General features: G+C 39.2%; 1 protein-coding gene across 1 annotated transcript; it reads left to right on the forward strand.

Annotated features, from left to right (window-relative positions):
* Positions 1–210: 210 nt before the first annotated feature.
* On the forward strand, positions 211–10,928 carry sar1b (secretion associated, Ras related GTPase 1B). The gene is made up of 7 exons (XM_050041523.1): positions 211–377; positions 4,206–4,280; positions 6,943–7,062; positions 7,242–7,307; positions 7,622–7,725; positions 8,536–8,667; positions 9,231–10,928. The coding sequence occupies exons 2-7, from the start codon at positions 4,223–4,225 to the stop codon at positions 9,345–9,347; spliced, it is 597 nt and encodes a 198-aa protein (XP_049897480.1). The 5' UTR covers positions 211–377; positions 4,206–4,222; the 3' UTR covers positions 9,348–10,928.
* The last annotated feature ends 7,610 nt before the right edge of the window (positions 10,929–18,538 follow it).

Raw genomic sequence — 18,538 nt, forward strand, 5'->3', positions numbered from 1 at the left:
ATATGATATTCATGACTTTACAGGCTAGATAGCGAACACTTTACTCTTTGTTACCGCTGCCTTAATTAAATATTATTATGAAAAAAAGTCCGGTGAAATATGTTTGTAAAAATTATAAAATAAGAAGAACACCAGACACTCGGTTTATTTCAGTTCTCCTATCGGAAAGATGAGTGTGAAACATAAACAGGAAGCGGCTGGGCAGAGTTTTGGGAGTTGCTGGACAGCCATTGCAGTGTCGTGGCTCAGTAACAAAACACGAAAAGGGAGAGGAAGACCTGGCATTCCGCAGGCTCTCTTTTTTGCCACTGGGAGACCAATTTACATGACTAAAAGAGACAATACACTCGGTAAAATAATCTACATCTAAACAACGGGTAAGTTTTAAAAGCCTTTTCACAAAGATGGTAGGAAAAGAGACCTGTGTGAACGTTCGGCATTTCGGCTAGCAAATTATCCCGGCTGCTAACGATGCTATGTTAGCATTGCTAACGCCGATGTAGCTAACTCGCTTATTATCGACAGGCTTTGAGTTGGATTTAACGTTAAACTGAAGCTGACCCGCTGTTATATTTATTTCTACATTCAGATTTGTTATTGGAAGGGAAATACTCGAACTAATTCAAGTTTCCGGTGTTGTTAGTATATTAATGAAGTATCTCTTTAGCTAACTGCTGATTAGCTCACGTAGCCAGTAACTCCTCGATGCAACGTCGCCTGTTGGAGAATATGACACGTAGCTAGTGGCTTCCTGCTAGCCAGCATATTAGTCGGCCTCACCCAATCTATATAAAATTACACGTAATGTATGCTTCTAACTTTAATATGAATTTTTAGTGTTATGATATTTCAGCCTTTTAATTTTTACGCCAACCCAGAACTTGCCAGAGACCAATCATCCATGTAACATTAGCCGTTAGGGTAAAGGTTAGCTAAGTTAGCTAACTTCGCTGCTACGTTGACAGTGCTTGTGATAGCTGCTGGACTTATTTGACAGCCGGGTCAAACCACATTTAGTGTCTTTTATTGGATTATAAGTTTACAGTTTTCTCATGACATCTATTTGATCCACAACACCTGCCTGGAATCTTGTAGAGACCATATCTTTTCAAGAAAATATGTGTCCTTATGTCAGTAATCGCCTCAATCTGTGAACTGAAACACATTGCTGAAATATCACCGCTATGTCTACACACGTAACGTGCTGTCAAGTCTTACTTATAACCTGACTGTGAATGAGTGAGTGAGTTTGTGAGTTGTTTTTCAGACACTGAAGAATTGAGGTACATAGTAAAAAGGGCAAACTGTCAAAACGTAGCGTGGCGATTTTTGAGTGAGTACACTTCTGTTTAGTCAGTCTTGTGCTGAGTGTAATTTGAAATGGTCATGAACTAATCTGATGGATGTAATTCATAACAAATGTCTCATTGATGGTGAGTTTAGCTCTGAGGGCAATTCTATCCAGATTCCTCCTGTGCATGTTCAATGATCTTAACGTGGCAGCCAACAGTTTTACCTCATACCTTTTATTACTACACTTTAATGTGGCTGATCATGCTTGTTGATCATTTTGCACAGTTAAAGATCTAGTGTGTAAGATTTAGGGGGACTTGGTGGAATCTAGCGGTGAGGACTGCAGATTGCAACCAGCGTAGACTTATCCGATAGAATTCAAGTGTTCTTTATTCAGGGGCTTTTTACCAGCAGCCACAGTATCCGCAGAGATCTAGTCCTCGTCACAATAAATGGACCAGGTGATAAAGATACATAAAAACACGGAATAAACCAGTTTCAAGTTATGAACAAGTATTTCTCCTATGCCGTTTGTCACGTCTAAAATGGAGCATTTGCCCAGCACCTGCTAGAGAATGCTTAACTATTTTCCCTGATAACATAATGTGTGCTCACCTTATTTCTGATCCAGATGGTCAGGAGGGTTTTACCAGGAGCTGAAATATCTGCAGAGGTTTTCTCTTCTCCAAAACAAATGGATCAAGTGATTTAAAACAGTTTCAGGTTACAAATCAGTGTTTCTCTGATGCTGTTTGGCATGTCAGAGATGGGGCTCACATTTTTTTTTTCTAAAAACTTAAGATCCAGACATTCAGCAAGTTTTCTCTCCTCCAAAACAAACGGACTTGGTGATTTAAACCAGTAAAATACAGAATAAAGCAGTTTCACTGTAAGAAAGTCAGTGTTTTTCCGATGCTTTCATCTTGGAAGGGCATGTAACTATAGCGACCGATGTGAAAATGCGAATGGCCCTATCTAGAGCCTGTGTTTGGTTTGTCCGTTGTGGGGTACTATAGAGACATGGCGGTGCAACATGGCAATCTCCGTAGAGGAAGACACGCTCACTATGTAGATATAAAAGGGTCATTTTATAGTAAAAGAAAACACAATGATTCTTATTTTTAGGTGATAATACACTAAAGAAAACATACTTATTATGTTCCCCTTAATCCCACACATTAGACCTTTAAACTCTGTAAACACCGACTCCAGATCCCTTTGAACAGGTTAAGGCTGTTGCCTTCGGGCAAGCCTTTTCATTTCCCTCACACATTTTAAACTCACGTGTCTTATATGGGCCTGTGTTTGCCCGTGGTTGTTGTCAGTTTCTGTCAAACTGCTTCACATTCACAGCTGCATAATACCGCACGTGGGAGCATCAGTCTGTAACACCAGCCCACAGTGTCGTAGCAGGCATGGGAGCATATGGGACTGGAGTGTAGCACCAGCTGACGTGTAGTTCAGCTGTATTTGCGTGGTCTTGACCTTTGGCTACCTTATACTTTAGCCCTGGAGTTGTTTGCAGATTACGTAACTACGGCAAGAGGCTGGCAGCAGGTTACCTGGTTCTGATGGCTCTTTAACAGTCACAGGGAAAAGGCGAGTAAATGAGATTAAGTTGAAAAACAATGTACTGGCTTATGTATTTGTATATGTACTAGCTTAAACATCATGGTTGTAACTTAAAGGTTCTCCTTTGGTTACAGAGAGTGGAAGTTTTTTCACCTCCCTCTTGTTCAGATTGCTGAAACATTTGATCACATGTCAAGAGGGGAAAAAATAAGGTTGTGTGAACTAGAGTGAGAAATGAACAAAACAAGAGTTTCACTTAAGCAGAAGCAACAAGCTGTTGCGTGTAGTCAGTCAGGAAGCCGTTGACGTCACAGTTACAGCAGGTCCTACCTCAGATCCATTTTGTTTTGATTGAAATACAATCTGGCTATTTTATCATGAAAGGCAAAGACTAGGCTTCATTTCCAGGCCCTTGTAGATGGGTTGTTGATCAACATACTCATGTTGCCTGTTGCGGAGCTGTCAGATGGCGTGTGATTAGTGCTCTGCATCTCCTGTCCTGCTGTCCAAAGACTCCCACTGGGACAAGCTAATCATTGGCTGTAGAAAGGCAGTCATTGTTCTTATCACCAGCTGCCAATATCTGTGTGATAGGTTGAGACAGGTTGCATATTCATGGAGTTGAGTGGTGTCACTTTTAGGTTTGTGGTCACAGGTCTGTTTGTCTCCTGGTGTTTTCAGGTACTTACCCCTGTAGGCTCAAGGCATGAAATGAAAATGAATATTAGGTCATTGTGTAGTTCAGAGCTGTGCTATTGAAAAAAAAAATGCTGTCATCTTTAGACCTGGATATTATTTAGTAAATAGCTACTGTTGTAGCAATTTCAGTATTGTGACAATATCGTCATCAGTAGGATAAAATGTCATCTTAACAATTATGTACAGGAATTAGCAAATGTATCTTCGTATTTACTCTCTTGCTAACATTTTGAATCACAGCTCTTTGTACCTCAGTGTTCTGTTCATGCTGGGGATAAAGGATACTGTTTTGATGCTGCTTTCCAAACCCTAACAAAGTTTCCCTCCTAACAGTGTAATGGTGACACTTCTTTCTCAATGCTAACTGTATGGTATGGTGTCCATGGGTAGGAATAGAGACTTTGTGGACAACACCAGTAACAAACTACCTACAAAAATAAATGCAACTTAAGTTATTGGTAAATCATTAGTAGGAAAGTAATGGGGGGAAAAAGGCACAAACATCAGATGACTTAATTTTTGCTAACTTTTCCTATGATTATGAAGGATGTTATAGTCAAAATAACAAATCCCAACTGTTATGTTTCTCCTTTTGTGTGCATATGTCCTCTTACCTCTGTTTTTTCCTTTTTTTCCCCAAGATTCAACAGCTCCGGATATGTCAGGCATAATAGAATGGCTTTATCAAAGTCTCAATGGCGTACTACAGTTTTTAGGTGAGTACTGGCAATCATACACACTAATTCAGAGTTAACATGAATTCAGTGCTGAAAGGCTTAAAAGGTTATTGCTAACCGTCATGACTACTGTGGTATCTTAAGTTTTTAATCAAAATGGCATTGTTGTAGTGTGAACCACAAAGCTATTGTTCAAAATGTTATGTAAGATGGTGGGTGGCTGTAATGGTGGTGTGAGTGTAATCTAATTAATGTCTCCAATGATCACAGGAGCAGCTTTAATTGTTATAACTACTGGTTTGTCTAACACCTCCTGAAGTGTTCACTGAGAAGGGGGCGATGTGTATTGTGCAAATAGTGGGCTTTGTCCTGAGTAATCTATCCCTGTTGTGGTAGAAGTTGATAGTAAGAAGCAGGGTGTTGGGTTTCCATTGTCCCCCACAAACTCAAATCTGAAATACAAATACCACGACACCCATCCTTAACTGCTAATCCACATTACAAATGTTAATGCAATAAAACGTTTGTAGCAAAGTCGCCTTGTCAGCTAAAGCCCTTGTCAGGCAAAACATATTAGTTTCTTTGATAATCAAAGACACCACAAGGCCTTTTTCACATTGACCAGTTTCATCTACGGCAGCCGCCATTCCTTTAAGTGCCGCTGTGTAGTTTGAAACGCTTATATTCCTCAGTTAGAGCACAAACACAAGAAGCTGGCTTATGGGTTTGATTTCCACTGGGACCGCACTTGCTACTTATGTTTCTGAAGTGGCTCAGCTAAAAGCATCCTCCAAATGGCATATATTATATGGCCTAGTGCCGCTAGGCGATCAGATAGACTATCAATGAGACAAGTGCTGATTGTGTTCTTTCTCTGCCGATGTTAAGGAACTAAACTGTTATAGCATATAAAATCTAAAGCCTGCTCCCTACTGTGCACATACAGAAGATGCTTCTGGTGGAGTGGCATGTCCACACACACACATGATCACTGTGAATCAGCACAAGTGACTCTGCTCCTTAATTTAAAGCAACCTGTTTGCGATCCCTTTTCCATCCACCAATCCTGACAAGTGCATTGTGCAATCCGACAAAAGTCAATGTCCATTCGCCATATGCATGCGTACCAAGGCACCAGTGTCCATAGCATCCACCTCACACCCTGCTTCTTCTTTTGCTGGACTGGCTTGCATCTGTAAAGCGTGAAATTCACTTGTAAATGCATATAAATGCCTGCAGTTATTGACAGTTGACTTAAAATTAATATTTAATGATGCATTTCATTTGATACTGGCTTTGTCTTAACTCATAAACAACATAAGTAGGTTTTATTGTTTGTAACTAGAGAGAGACCTGTTTCTGTTGTCAGTGGGGCTGGGCGATATGATAAAAACAAATATCACAATATTTTCAACCACATACCTTGATATCAATATTGCGGTAATACTGCAGAGTTGACTGTTGAGCTCACAAAATATTTACACAATGAGATTTTTGATAATCATCAGTAATGTGCATATAATGACTATATGGGTATAATATCCAGAATCTAACACAATATCTAGTCTCACATCAAAGTATTGTTATAATATCAATATATTGCTTAGCCCTAGTAGTCAGACGTCGGCAGTGAGTAAATTTGATCATGACTCAGACTCATAAACATTCCCTTAACCAGAGGCGATTTCTGTTAATGACGACATGAGAATACAAACTATTGCCAAACCCTAGTTTTATGTGAACATGAAAGGCATACAAAACGAAATATCTCACAGAAAGGTGACATGATTTGATTGATTTGTTATGTCCATCTGAAATCTGGTGCTAAATCTTGCTATGTGTAGCAGCTGCTCTTCTCCCCAAAGTGCGCTGTTCTAGTTTCAGTGTCAGCGCTGCTCCTGAGAAGCAGTTGTTCCTGTTCTTCCTGTCAGACAGGTAGCATAGTGCCGTTGTGACTAATGATGACGTCTACTAGAGCTGACTCAGCCAGAAATTTCACAAATCCACTGGGTATCACTACGCTGACTCAGAGTGGTAAATACAAAGCCTTGTAATCCTGTCAGGAAAGTTGAGGAAGGATTGACTTCAGTCGCACCTTTTCTCTTGTGTTCAGTTAGATAATACATCTGTCTTAGAGAACTGATGATATCAGTAAAATCTTGTCAGCTTCCCTTCAATGCAGAAAGCACCTTTTTTGTTTGTTTGTATGTTTTTATCAATAGGACTGAATGCTATTCCTTTATAGAATTACAAATCAACTGCTATTTACATTGTCCATGTTCACACAATACAGTATGCAAGAGCATAGCTTAATTTGGGAAAGGGTGGCCTTAGTTTTGTTTAATTTATTAACATTCTTTATGTGACATAAAGCACAGAGAATGGCAGAATCGGTAGGTTGAGCGCAGCCTCTTGTTCAGTAAAAAAAGTGATGTATGAGATGAATGTCCACTGCATGTCTGAGAACAAGTCTGAGCTTGGCAACTCTTTTGTCAAGTGTCACCTTTATGCAAACCAAAGTTCTTAAGCCGTGGCAGACTTTCAATACTACTAGACTCACCACCTGAGTTCAAATGTGATCTTTTATTATGTGTGACATTTCCAGTGACTAAACATTGTATAATATGATGCAGCCCGTCTAAAAAAAACGATTTCTAATGTCCAGGGCTTGTTTTGTGAATTGCTTCTGGCCTTGTTTCAGGACTGTACAAGAAATCCGGCAAGTTAGTATTTCTTGGCCTGGATAATGCTGGCAAAACGACGCTATTGCACATGCTCAAAGATGACAGAATGGGACAGCATGTGCCAACTTTACATCCGAGTGAGTTGGTGCTACTCCTTCACACACATGCACAACCACACATGCTCACTCAGTTGTGATCAAAGCCATCCATGCCAAAAAAAAAAAAGGTTATAATATTCACTCATCCGGCACACATGTAAATACATTAAACATTGACTTGTAAGACTTATTCATGATTATTTTCTGTCTTCCTCTAGCCTCGGAAGAGCTGACGATTGCTGGCATGACTTTCACCACCTTTGACCTTGGAGGCCACGCACAAGGTGTGCTTGTGTAATATGTATACTAATGTTTTTGGTTTTCATTTGTCACGATATGTGTTTGTGAAGCTCCAATACCACTTTTTCACTTAAGATAAATCCTGGGGAAAAAAATGATATTGGCAATTTTCTATACACACCTGACCCACTTGTGGAAAAGTGCTCCAGGCTATATTTGCAGTGCATAAAGGAAATTCTCCTCTGCAAATACTCCTGCTAACATACGATATGTCACTGCAGTGTCAGTGAATGCATGCTTTGTTTAACATAAGTAGACAGACCAGACTGTAAAACTCTGTTTGTTTTTTGTGTCACAGCCCGCAGAGTGTGGAAAAACTACCTCCCTGCCATTAATGGCATTGTCTTCCTTGTGGATTGTGCAGACTTCACCAGATTGGCCGAATCAAAAGCAGAACTTGACGTAAGTACCTGCTAGGTCTGGTTAAAGGCTTAGTGTCTGGTGTTGATGGTTAGTTGGCTTAAGAATTTACAATGAAATTTCCCCCAAAGTACCCAAGTAAGTTATTACAAAGACATAATCAAAATTAGTATTTTTTCTGTTTTTGCATTAGAAAAATTGCAGTGATAACTAATGTGCAGTCACTGTTGTATATAAAGCAAAAGAAGAGATCAAAAATAATTAATTCCATATAAATTATTTAACAATAAAAACGTGGGACTATTTTTTAAAACAGTGGTATTCATGCACAACGCTGGGAGATAAATGTTTTTAATAAAGCAAGTGTTTTAAAACCTACCTACCATACTGTAAGAAGGTTTTTTTTTTTCTACGGTCAACTTTCACCATCAATGTTAAATAATTGTTCAGAGAGGAATCCGTTGCAGAGGAGGCAAAGGTACAAACCTCTGCGCATGAAATACAAAGCCCTGTTTGGTAGCACTTTTGTAATATGGATAAGGAGGCACAGCCCATTACTGTCTGACTTTGTCCTAACTAAAAAGTCTTGCTGTGCAATTTTTGTCTACCATTTACATATTGCTCAGTCCACATTTTTCATTTCTTAGGAATATCCCAAGTATAATTCAAGAAAATGTAGGACATTTCCAGTTAAAGTAGAAGTAAATACTCATAACATCACTTCTGGAAGGAACTAAATATCACCACAGTTTGAATTGTGTAGCATTGTAGTATCTGAGGGTAGATCTTTTTCTTTAAGACTTTAAGGATGAATATCAAAGCCACATAATAATACTGAGTCTACCCTATTAGGCATTAATGACAGACGAAACTATTGGAAACGTGCCTATCCTGATCCTGGGCAACAAGATCGACAGACCAGAGGCCATCAGCGAGGAGAAGTTGAGGGAAATGTTTGGATTGTATGGACAGACGACAGGCAAGGTGAGTAGAAACAGTACCGATCTGTCGGGACACTACACTCTGCCCTTTAATACCTGATCGTAAGAATTAGAAGTTAAGCAAAACATCACTTTCAGTAGTTGACCAGAGAAAAGACTGCATAACGATCCAGTGTTGGACTATGGGGAGATGAGTTCCTACCCCATTACATTGACATACAAGTTATTCAGTAATGGTGTCAAAGCAAACTGAAGTAGCGGTGGTGAAGTCACCAGTCACCTTAAGCTTGGAAAACATCAAGTTTAAGTTTTCTAGGTTAAGCATTATCTTGCAGGAGTTTACCTCCTATTTATTTGCCAAGTTAAGAGCAACACAAACTCCTGTTTGACACATTTACATATTCAAAAAAATGCATTCAAACTCAGAGCTCGCTCTTGATGGCCTTGTAAATTACAACTCTACGCTCACCACACCACAAGGGTTGCAGGAAGTTTTGCTTTAATTGATTTTTTTGTGTGTAGAGGACAGCATTGTATAAAGAATGAAGTGACTTTGCTAATTAAAGAAGTAGTTTAAGTGTGACTTTTATCCTGCTTTTGTCTCAGGGCACCATTCCCATGAAGGAGCTGAACACAAGACCACTGGAAGTGTTCATGTGCAGCGTGTTGAAGAGGCAGGGCTACGGCGACGGCTTCCGCTGGCTCTCCCAGTATATCGACTAAAGCAGCCAAGCCCAGGAACACACCGACACCACCACCACCACCATCAGGGGGGCGCTAAACCCAACCACTCAAGACGCCCACCGTTGCCACCAGTACCATCATACTCAGCCCCATGTTCGGTTAAACAAATCTGCCTCCACCTCCAGAGAAACCAGTACAACTTGATCCCAATAGACTTTTATTGGTCGAACATTTGGTTCCGCACTTACAGAATTCATACCTGTATGAGCGCGCGCACACTCGTTTCCATCTCTCTGTCTTTTTCTAAGAGAGTAACATAGCATTGGTTCCACAGCAAAGGGTGTTCAAATTCAAACGGATGAATCTTTTCTATATTGTGTCTGTCGTTTGCTGCCCTCTTTCCCTCCCTTCCTGCCATCTGTTGAGTGTGACAATAGATGCATTATAACTGTAAATCTGTACATGATTCCATTGGTATATCAACAATCCCTGATGCCTCTTCCCCTTCTTCAACTCAGTTTGAGCAATGAGAGAGAGCAACTTAGTTGTATACATTGCAGTACACTTTTTTAACAGTTAAGACATTCATTCAATGTTGTATTTAATCACATTTGATTTGTCCTGTTTTTTTTTGTTTTGTTTTGTTTTTTACATGATTTCAGTAAATAAACTGCGTGGCCACGTATACAGCCCTCACTATAGATGTGTGGCTGTTTCACCCATTTATTAAAATGGACCAGTGCATTTATCTTAGCAAATCAGAAATTAGATCAATTTCTTTAGATTTCTTGGAAGTTAAAACACTTTTGTTCCTGACTTCTGTTTTGTGGGCACAGTAGCATTGAATGGATCCAAGTGGATTCCCCTTTTTAAAGAGATGCATGGGGTGGTAGTTCAACAGATGGGAGAAGAATTTTAGGTAATAATACGAGCTGTAACCCAGGCATGGTTTGATGAAATTGTGCACATGGCACAATGGTCATCTGATGCGAAGAAAACTATTTAAGTAAATGAGATGTGGGGATAAATAGCCTGATGATAACATGCAGTAAGAGATGAAGGGAGGAATAAACAGATGGGTGTAACATCTAGTAGCCTAATCACCAATGTTAGAAGTCCATCCTGCAGATACATTTTCTGGCGCAGACCTTTGTACAGGGTGAATCTAGTGACCAAGCGTAGATAAGGACACAGTCCCACAGTGGGAACAGGTAGGTAGGCCTAAGTCACCTCTAAGAAAGGGACCATATATATATATATATGAAATGTACATGAACATCGTACATGGATTTTGTACTTATAAGTGGTATCCTTTGATCTATGTGCATTACCAGAAACTATTATGCATGCCTTGTTTTTGATTTTTATTGACCATTATACCAGAGAGTTACAGGAGGGAAAAAGATGCCAAAATTTACAATGAGAGCTGATTGTCATGTTTTTTTAACGGAAACAATGGAATTGCGCGTAATACACTTTTTCTGTCCCTGTCCCTTTGTGTCTCTTTCATTCCCTCATGACCACGTGATGAGCTGTTCCAGCCAGGGTGGGACTTGCTGTTGTTTGCATCATAAAAAAATGTAATAAATGTTTTCAATGAATAACAGGCTTTAACATTGATCCACAATGTAGACTGATTCTTCTTTGGTCACTTTTATTTTGTTCCTTTTGCAGACGTAAAAGTTCTAATATAACAGTATGAAAGTACTCCACCAGCAATATGTACATGAAGTATTAAAAGTAAAAATGCTCGTTATATGCAGAAAAAATGACCTCTGACCTATATCATTACACAAATATGACACATTATTGATATTTACATAGGGATGCATAAGCATTGTTAAACTGGTCAGGCTGGAATCAGTTATAGCTGCTTGGCTACAATATATCTGAGGGGTTGGAAGAAGAAAACCAAAGTTCTACTTCACAAATATGTATTCACATTTTTAATAACTCATTAATCTTTATTTTTCTTGTGAAATACTGGAGCTTATGGTGTCTTGAGGCCCCAAACGCTTAAAAAATTTGAGGCGTTTGGTTTGGATGACTCAGATATCAGGAATGTGACAAAGGGCCCCAACTATTCACTGCTTTTTTCAGTAAGGGGTCACAAGCCTAAAAGATTGGAAACCACTGGTTTAATTTTTAATGTATTAGAAACTACAGCTGTTAAATAAATGTATTGCAGGAAAAAATGTTTGCAGTACAATATTTTAAAGGAGAGTAATTATATGCACAGCACGCAGGTGTAAGGCTATGAAACAACAGTGCACATGAAGGAAAGAAAGTAACACCTGCACACTTACTCCACGTCGGTTCCATCAAGATGTTTCGATCCTAAAAAGACTGACTTAAATACATGTACACTGGGTTTAGACGCCTTTTATTAATTAAGACTTGTTCTGTTTTGCCTCGAACTTTTGAATGTAGGTGATGTAGACTGATATATTGGCTGATGAAGTCGATATGTTTTATCAATTAAGGTATATGTCTTGATATTTTGTAGATTTGGTGGAGCTGGGTAACCACACCTGCCATCACAGAGCCTGTCAGCCCATTGGTGTGCATTATGTATAAATATAGTTGTGGTTTCAGCTTCTCAAACATTTTGAGTAGGATCGAAACGTCTTGATTGAACTTAAAAGCCTGGGGTAAGTGTGCTGTACAATATTTCCCTCGAAAATTCATAAGTAAATAGCACAGAAATTAAAATATTCAAGTACCTCTAAATTGTACATAAGTATAGCTCTTTTATCAGTGCTATGTATTAAAATTCATTATCTGACAGTTTAATTACCTGCACTAGACTTTGGACTTGGGTAGCACCACAGCATGTAGACAATTAACTGGATGTAAAAAGTAAACTGGCGCCATATAATTTAGCTTCAATACAGCAAATATACTATGAGGCCACTAGGTGGTGCACATAACATGGAAAGGCATCTGAATTTCACATTAGGCACAGATGTACCACTGTCTCAACGGATCATACCATAAGTTTTATTCCAATAATTAATCGTTGATGCAAACATTTCTTCAAAGCATCTCCTGCATGTTTATTTTAGATTTTTTTTAAGGCAGCAACCGGATTTATTTTAGTATTCCACAAAAAACACTCACAGATGTCACAGTAAATGCGTTGTTTTAATCCTGGTTTATTACAGTAATTCGAAGATGTGTATCTTTATATGCAGCCCATGGGTCATCCAGAGTACATGTCTTTCCCATGCACATTACAGCAGCTGAAGATCATCCATGCAGGCTCACACAGCTTCCAGTGGGGAGAAGATAACCAGGACAACAGCCACAGCAGATGTCAACACACCAAACAGTGATGCTCCTTTCTGTGAACTGCTCCTACACCTTTCCTCCTGTCTCCTCCCCCCTGCAGGGCTGCACTAACAGTGGGAACTGGGGATCCTGCTTCGGGCTGATGTCCAAGACAGGACAGGAGGATGTGAAGAAGAGTCTCAGCTAGCTGGGTTGTTATAAGGTTGATGGGAAAGACTGTTCATCAGAGGAAAAATGGAAGTGAGAGACATTACCATAATAACATTAGTTGACACTGTTATTATTGTATGGCAAATACACACCCTGAAATATAATGAATACAAATGAATAACAAATTCGACTGCAAGGCATCACACTAACATTTTTGTATTTGCATTAAGGCAATGTTTGTATATTTGAACTTAAGATATTAACAATGTGGTTGTAAAATTCCACATAAAAGAGGAGTTATTATCCACAATAAGATTACAATAATAAGATAAGTGTGTGTGAAGTCAGGAAACTGATGCTGCTTGTCCTCACTCTCAGAGACTTAAAGATATGAGACACCAGAGGAGGTGAGTTCCCATTACCGGTGACTTTACCTTTGGTTTCTCCTTCTCACATCCAATCAGCACTCAAAACACAACTCAGCAAAGTCACACCGATACACAAGAAGTTAACAAGAAGAGGTGAGACATGATCTACAGCACACGGTCATCCATTCAGCGAGAGCAATGCTATCTGATATGTTTTAAAAGTTTTTTATTTTTCATCCTGGTTGTCTTTTTCAGGAGGTTGTCATGGGAACTCTGATATTTTCTGCATTTTTGGATCTTTATTTACAACAATATACCTTTATTTTTGCTTTCATGTGAACCTTTCTTTTTATTAGCTGTGACCAGCAGCTCAATAGCTCGCTGTGTAGGTTGTTTGGTTGGTTTGTCAGTCCACAAAAATTTCCCCAACCTTTGGTGGCCATAGTTTTTGCCCAGGGAGGCTAAAATTTAGAGGTCAAGTGTGAAGGTGTGTATTTGTGTTCATGCCAGTTACTGTAGCTAAAAGGGGGGCATGCGCCTACATGGTGGGAGCTATTGTGTATTTGTGCTTCTTTCATTCATTCATTTTCTGTAACCGCCTTATCCTATTGGGGGTCGCGGTCGGGGGTACAGGCCGCAGGCTATCACAGGACTGACACATAGAGACAGACAACCGTTCACGCTCAGGTTTACACCAATTAACCTGACATGTATGCCTTTGCAAGCTGAAGAACTCAGAAGGCAATTTGCTTAGACAAACTTAGGGCTAAAAATGGTGACAGTACAAAAATACTCAATCAAACACACTCGTAATGTTAGCTCCTTTGACTACTGTGGCCAAACAAAAATTTTGAGAGTTTCTGGTTTATATATTTTTGCCATTTGATTTTTTTTATTCATTTATATGCTACAGAGAGCAGCAAAAGGCTTAGAAGAAGGTTTGTGACTTAAAAGCGCTAAAACATCCTACTTAAACATACTTGAACAAAACAACTGAGTATGAACTGTATTCACCTGAAGTACCTCCAGTTTTGTTTATTTTCAGTGTAAGAGCTAATTGCTAGTCTAGCATGCTAGCATGTTAACATTAGTGAATTAGCAATAAACACAAAGACCAGCTGAGGCTGATGGGAATGGGATTTGTTTTGCAAGTGAAAAACTGAAGTACATTTCACCCCGAGAGGCAAACTAAGGTGTGTATAAAATGTCATGACAATCCATCCAACAGCCTAGTTGTTGAGGCATTTTACTCAAAACCACAAACGTGAACCTCATGGTGCTGCTACAGAAACAGGAGGGGAAGGTTGTTAAACTTCATCCTCTTGGGACCATGAATGTCTGTAGAGAAATAATGTAAATCAATTCTGCAGTTGTTGAGATATTTCAGATATTTCTTGACTCCTTGCCATCCCAACAGCCGTGCCACTAGCATGGCTAAAAATTGTTCTTGCAAGTAGAAGTCTGCATTGATGTCTTTATCTGTAGTGCTTGCATCTGATATAAAGAATCCCCCTGCAGGAGCTGAAACAATCAACTTCCTGTGACACTTTCAATTTACAGATTGTATGTTGCAGGTGCAGCTTCATTCATTTGAAATCAGTCTTATAAATCAGGTGAAAAAAAATCTCTTGAGATGCAGTAGAAAATTCAGTCAAATGACACTGTACCATATGCGGCCCATGGGCCCTCAGTGATTGGCTTCACTCTATCAGGACTGTTAGTGCAGAACTAACCCACTCAAGATGGAAGTCTTCACAGATTTCATTGCAGGATTTTAAGATGAATGCTTCATATTTCAGCTCACTGATAAGTAAGCACCCACATTTAAGTCCTGCAGCAGGGATTAGTGTCCTCCAATCTAATCAAAACACTAAAGAGTAGAGTTGCCTTACTTTGTAAGTGTAGCAGCGATTATTTGGGTGTCAGAAACTTGCACTTGCTGGGAATCTTCTTCTCATTGGTAGTGCAAGGCATACAATGCACTGTGCATTAATACATATAAGTATCAGACTGGTACCAAACACAGAGAGGACTCAGTCGCAGGACTCAAAAATCCAAGGGCTTTACTGAAGGTTGTGGCACAGAAACACAGTCCAAAAATACAAAGGAAACTCTCCAAAGGCTAGGAGCTTTAGCACAATGCAAAAATGCAAATAACAGATCGAAAAACCTAGAAAACACTGGGAAGAAACGCCTTGAACATGTGCTCAAACAACTGAGATGAACTGGCACAGACAAACGGCAGCAGGTGGACTAAATACACAGAGGAGGAGGGGTAACGAGGGACAGGTGAGACCAATCAGGGCGGGGCAGGTAATCACACAGGAGGGAAACACACAGAGGCAGGAAGTAATGTGCCTGATACAAGAGACAAGGGTAAGTTTCAAAATAAAACAGGAAATACTAGCAAAACTGATACTTCTGTGATACTTCTAGCTGCGCATCTAAACAGGCTGATGGAAACATGGCTTCTGTGACTTTTTTATATCATTTTTAGGCAGGACACACTAGCCATGTTTCCATCAGCCTGTTTAGATGCGCAGCTAGAAGTATCACATCGGAAAATTATGATGGAAACGCCACAATTCGAATCAAAATCCCCTGATTCGCACAAACTAAAATTCGCTCGCTTTAGCCGGGTTTTGGTTGATTCGAAAAAATGTTGATTTGCAAAACGGGGGATGGAAACAGTTATGTTCGAATTAAGTCTGACGTAGCACACCTCTCTCCATGGTGATATCCACACTCCGGGTTGGGAAGGCGGTAATGCATTTACAAGCTGGTTGCCAACCACCAGAAAACGTAGAAGAAGAACCCAAGACTTGTTTTGTTTCCGGTTCTGTGGAAAACTCGTGCGAGTTCGTAGTTTTCACCAAAGTCTGTACATTTAATGGAAACACACAGGATTCATATTTCTTTTAATGCGCATTTTCCAATAATTCAAATCACTTTTGGATGGAAACATAGCTAATGATGTAGCCGACGAAACACTAATATTACACTCTTTTTTTCCACTTTTTAAAACATTTGAAATTAATGAAATAGCATAATAGCGTACACTTGACCTCAAAATGGAAAAAAATGAATTAATTGTTCAATGGATATTAAATTGTTCTAACAAAATCTACACTCTTGGATGTTCATTGCTGTCTTTGGTATTTATATCAAAGTATTAAGTGTGTTGTTACAGTCGCCCCTGCACATGGGGGCAGCTTTAACACTTGACTTCTACTGTTTCAATAATGTGACTCTAACATGGCTTGTAAAAACAACTGATGACTGTCAAAAAGTAGCGCGCAGATACAGATTCTGTTGTAGCCTACTTAAGCTTCAAACTGACAATATTTTGTACAATGTTTATCTGGTCAGGGTAAAAAGCCCCCAAAGCAGCATTTTACACTAAGTAAGCCACTCTCTGTCACCTCGGAGACAGAAAATTATTGAAACAGCACAAATTTACCTCAGAGAAACACAACATGACTTTAAAGAGACACATAATTAGGCCTACTGCAGACTGAAAATTATCTCAAAGACTACAACTACAATGACACAAATTGACCTCAAACAGACACAAAATTACCGTAAAGCTACACAAAATTACCTCAGAGAGACAAAAACATACCTCAGAGAGACACTAAATCACCTCGAAGAGACACAAAATGGTCTTTAAGAGACACATAATGACCTCAGAGAGACACATAATGACCTCAGAGAGACACATAATGACCTCAAAAAAGACAAAATGACTTAAAAAGTCACAAAATGATCTTGAGGAGAAAAGTACCTCTGAGTGACACAACATGACCTAAGAGAGACACAATATTACCGCGAAGGGACACAAAATGGCCAAAACAGATGCAAAATTACCTCAAAGAGACACTAAATGACCTTAGAGAGACGCAAACAACAAAAAACAGGCAAAACCACCACAGACTCTGTGTGTCTTGCCCCTGTGTAGGGACTTTTGCATATCTGGGCCCAGGGGCCCTTTGTCTCATAATCTGCCCATGCATACACTAGACATATCTGTCTTTTACAGAGTGACATTTTTGCCAGGTATTCAACAATATGCCAATTTCAAGCTCTCTTCCTGAATGAGAAAAAGCCAGCACCATAAGACAAAAATCTCTGTCTGCAGTTAACACCTCTCTGTTGCTCTCACAGTATGATGACATAAAGATATTTAAACGATACTCATAAATGAACAATATCCTAAATATTGAGAAAATTGTTGAATTACGAGCATTGTCAAATAATAAGGCTTCAATGCTTGTGTCACTGTTTGCATCACCTATATTACCAAGAAGTGAAAAAATGTATAAGCTAGGCTATATTTTTATTAGCATGTTTATGCTAGGCTATTTGTTGGACAGGTAAAACAGACAGTTGGTGAACCAAAGAAAGTAGCTTCAGATAAACTCAGACTTGGTAACAGTCAAACGTCCAATTTGATTCATTTACACTAAAATAGTACTGATGTAGGCAAAATATCGCCAGTATTGGTAATGTTTGGCCTACGTAGGTACATTTGCTGTAAAGTCTCAACGGTAAACACTCCGAAAACAACATGGGTTTTAAAAAGTGTCAAAATCTCACATCTACCTTAAACCAGTCCGTTTGTCAGTGACAGCAGGTCTTAAGATGAGGTCCAGGAGCAAAAGGTCTCAGTTTGTGGTGTGTTTTCCAGAAAAAACGTCGAGTGAAAGTTGAGTTGCTGCTTGTCTCTCCGACAGAAAGTTCCTTCTGATTGAAATGATTAAACAAAAGATGCACTTAGAGACCACATAGCAACCATGGAACCATCAGGTCCGTCCTAACAACACGTCTGACCTCAGAGTTGTCATTACGTCCATATCAACCAGTCATCCACTGCAGGAACAATACCATCTGTTAGTTTGTGACAATAAAAATTGTGTTTGCTTTTATTTATTTTATTTTATTGTATTTTATTTTTAATGTGTGTGTGTTCTCTGTCTTCACGTTGACAGTTTTCAAGCAAGAATGACAAAAACGTCAATTTTTCCACATTCTCAAATATCTTCTTTTTTATCCTACATTCTGGTATAATGAATAGTTTTTTGGTTTTAGACTGTTTCTTGGACAAAACAAGACCTGTATTGATATCACCGTTCTGCTCTTGGATATTGTGACGGGAATTTTTTTACTCTTTGCCAATGTGTTGTAGAGGAAACGATTACTTCTCATCCAGACATAGGCGGATTATGAGACAATGGGCCTCTGGGCATAGATATGCATAAGGCCCCACCACCTCTCCTACTTTTGAAAGAGACCTCAAGACTTTTTGAGGTCATCATTTTAAGGTCATATTGTTTCTTTTTTGGTCATTTTGTGTCTATTTGTAGTCATTTTTGAGTTTCCTTTAGGTTATTTCTTGTCTTATGCTGCATCTTTAAATCAACT

The sequence above is a fragment of the Epinephelus moara genome, chromosome 3 (genome assembly GCF_006386435.1).
Source record: "Epinephelus moara isolate mb chromosome 3, YSFRI_EMoa_1.0, whole genome shotgun sequence".
In the NCBI taxonomy this organism is placed as follows: Eukaryota; Metazoa; Chordata; class Actinopteri; order Perciformes; family Serranidae; genus Epinephelus; species Epinephelus moara.

Excerpts from the sequence above, each read along its gene's own strand:
- sar1b (XM_050041523.1), top strand. The coding sequence starts at position 4,223 with ATGTCAGGCATAATAGAATGGCTTTATCAAAGTCTCAATGGCGTACTA. Across the intron at positions 7,063-7,241 it reads TGTGCCAACTTTACATCCGA|CCTCGGAAGAGCTGACGATT; the intron begins GTGAGTTGGTGC and ends GTCTTCCTCTAG. Across the intron at positions 7,308-7,621 it reads CCTTGGAGGCCACGCACAAG|CCCGCAGAGTGTGGAAAAAC; the intron begins GTGTGCTTGTGT and ends TTTGTGTCACAG.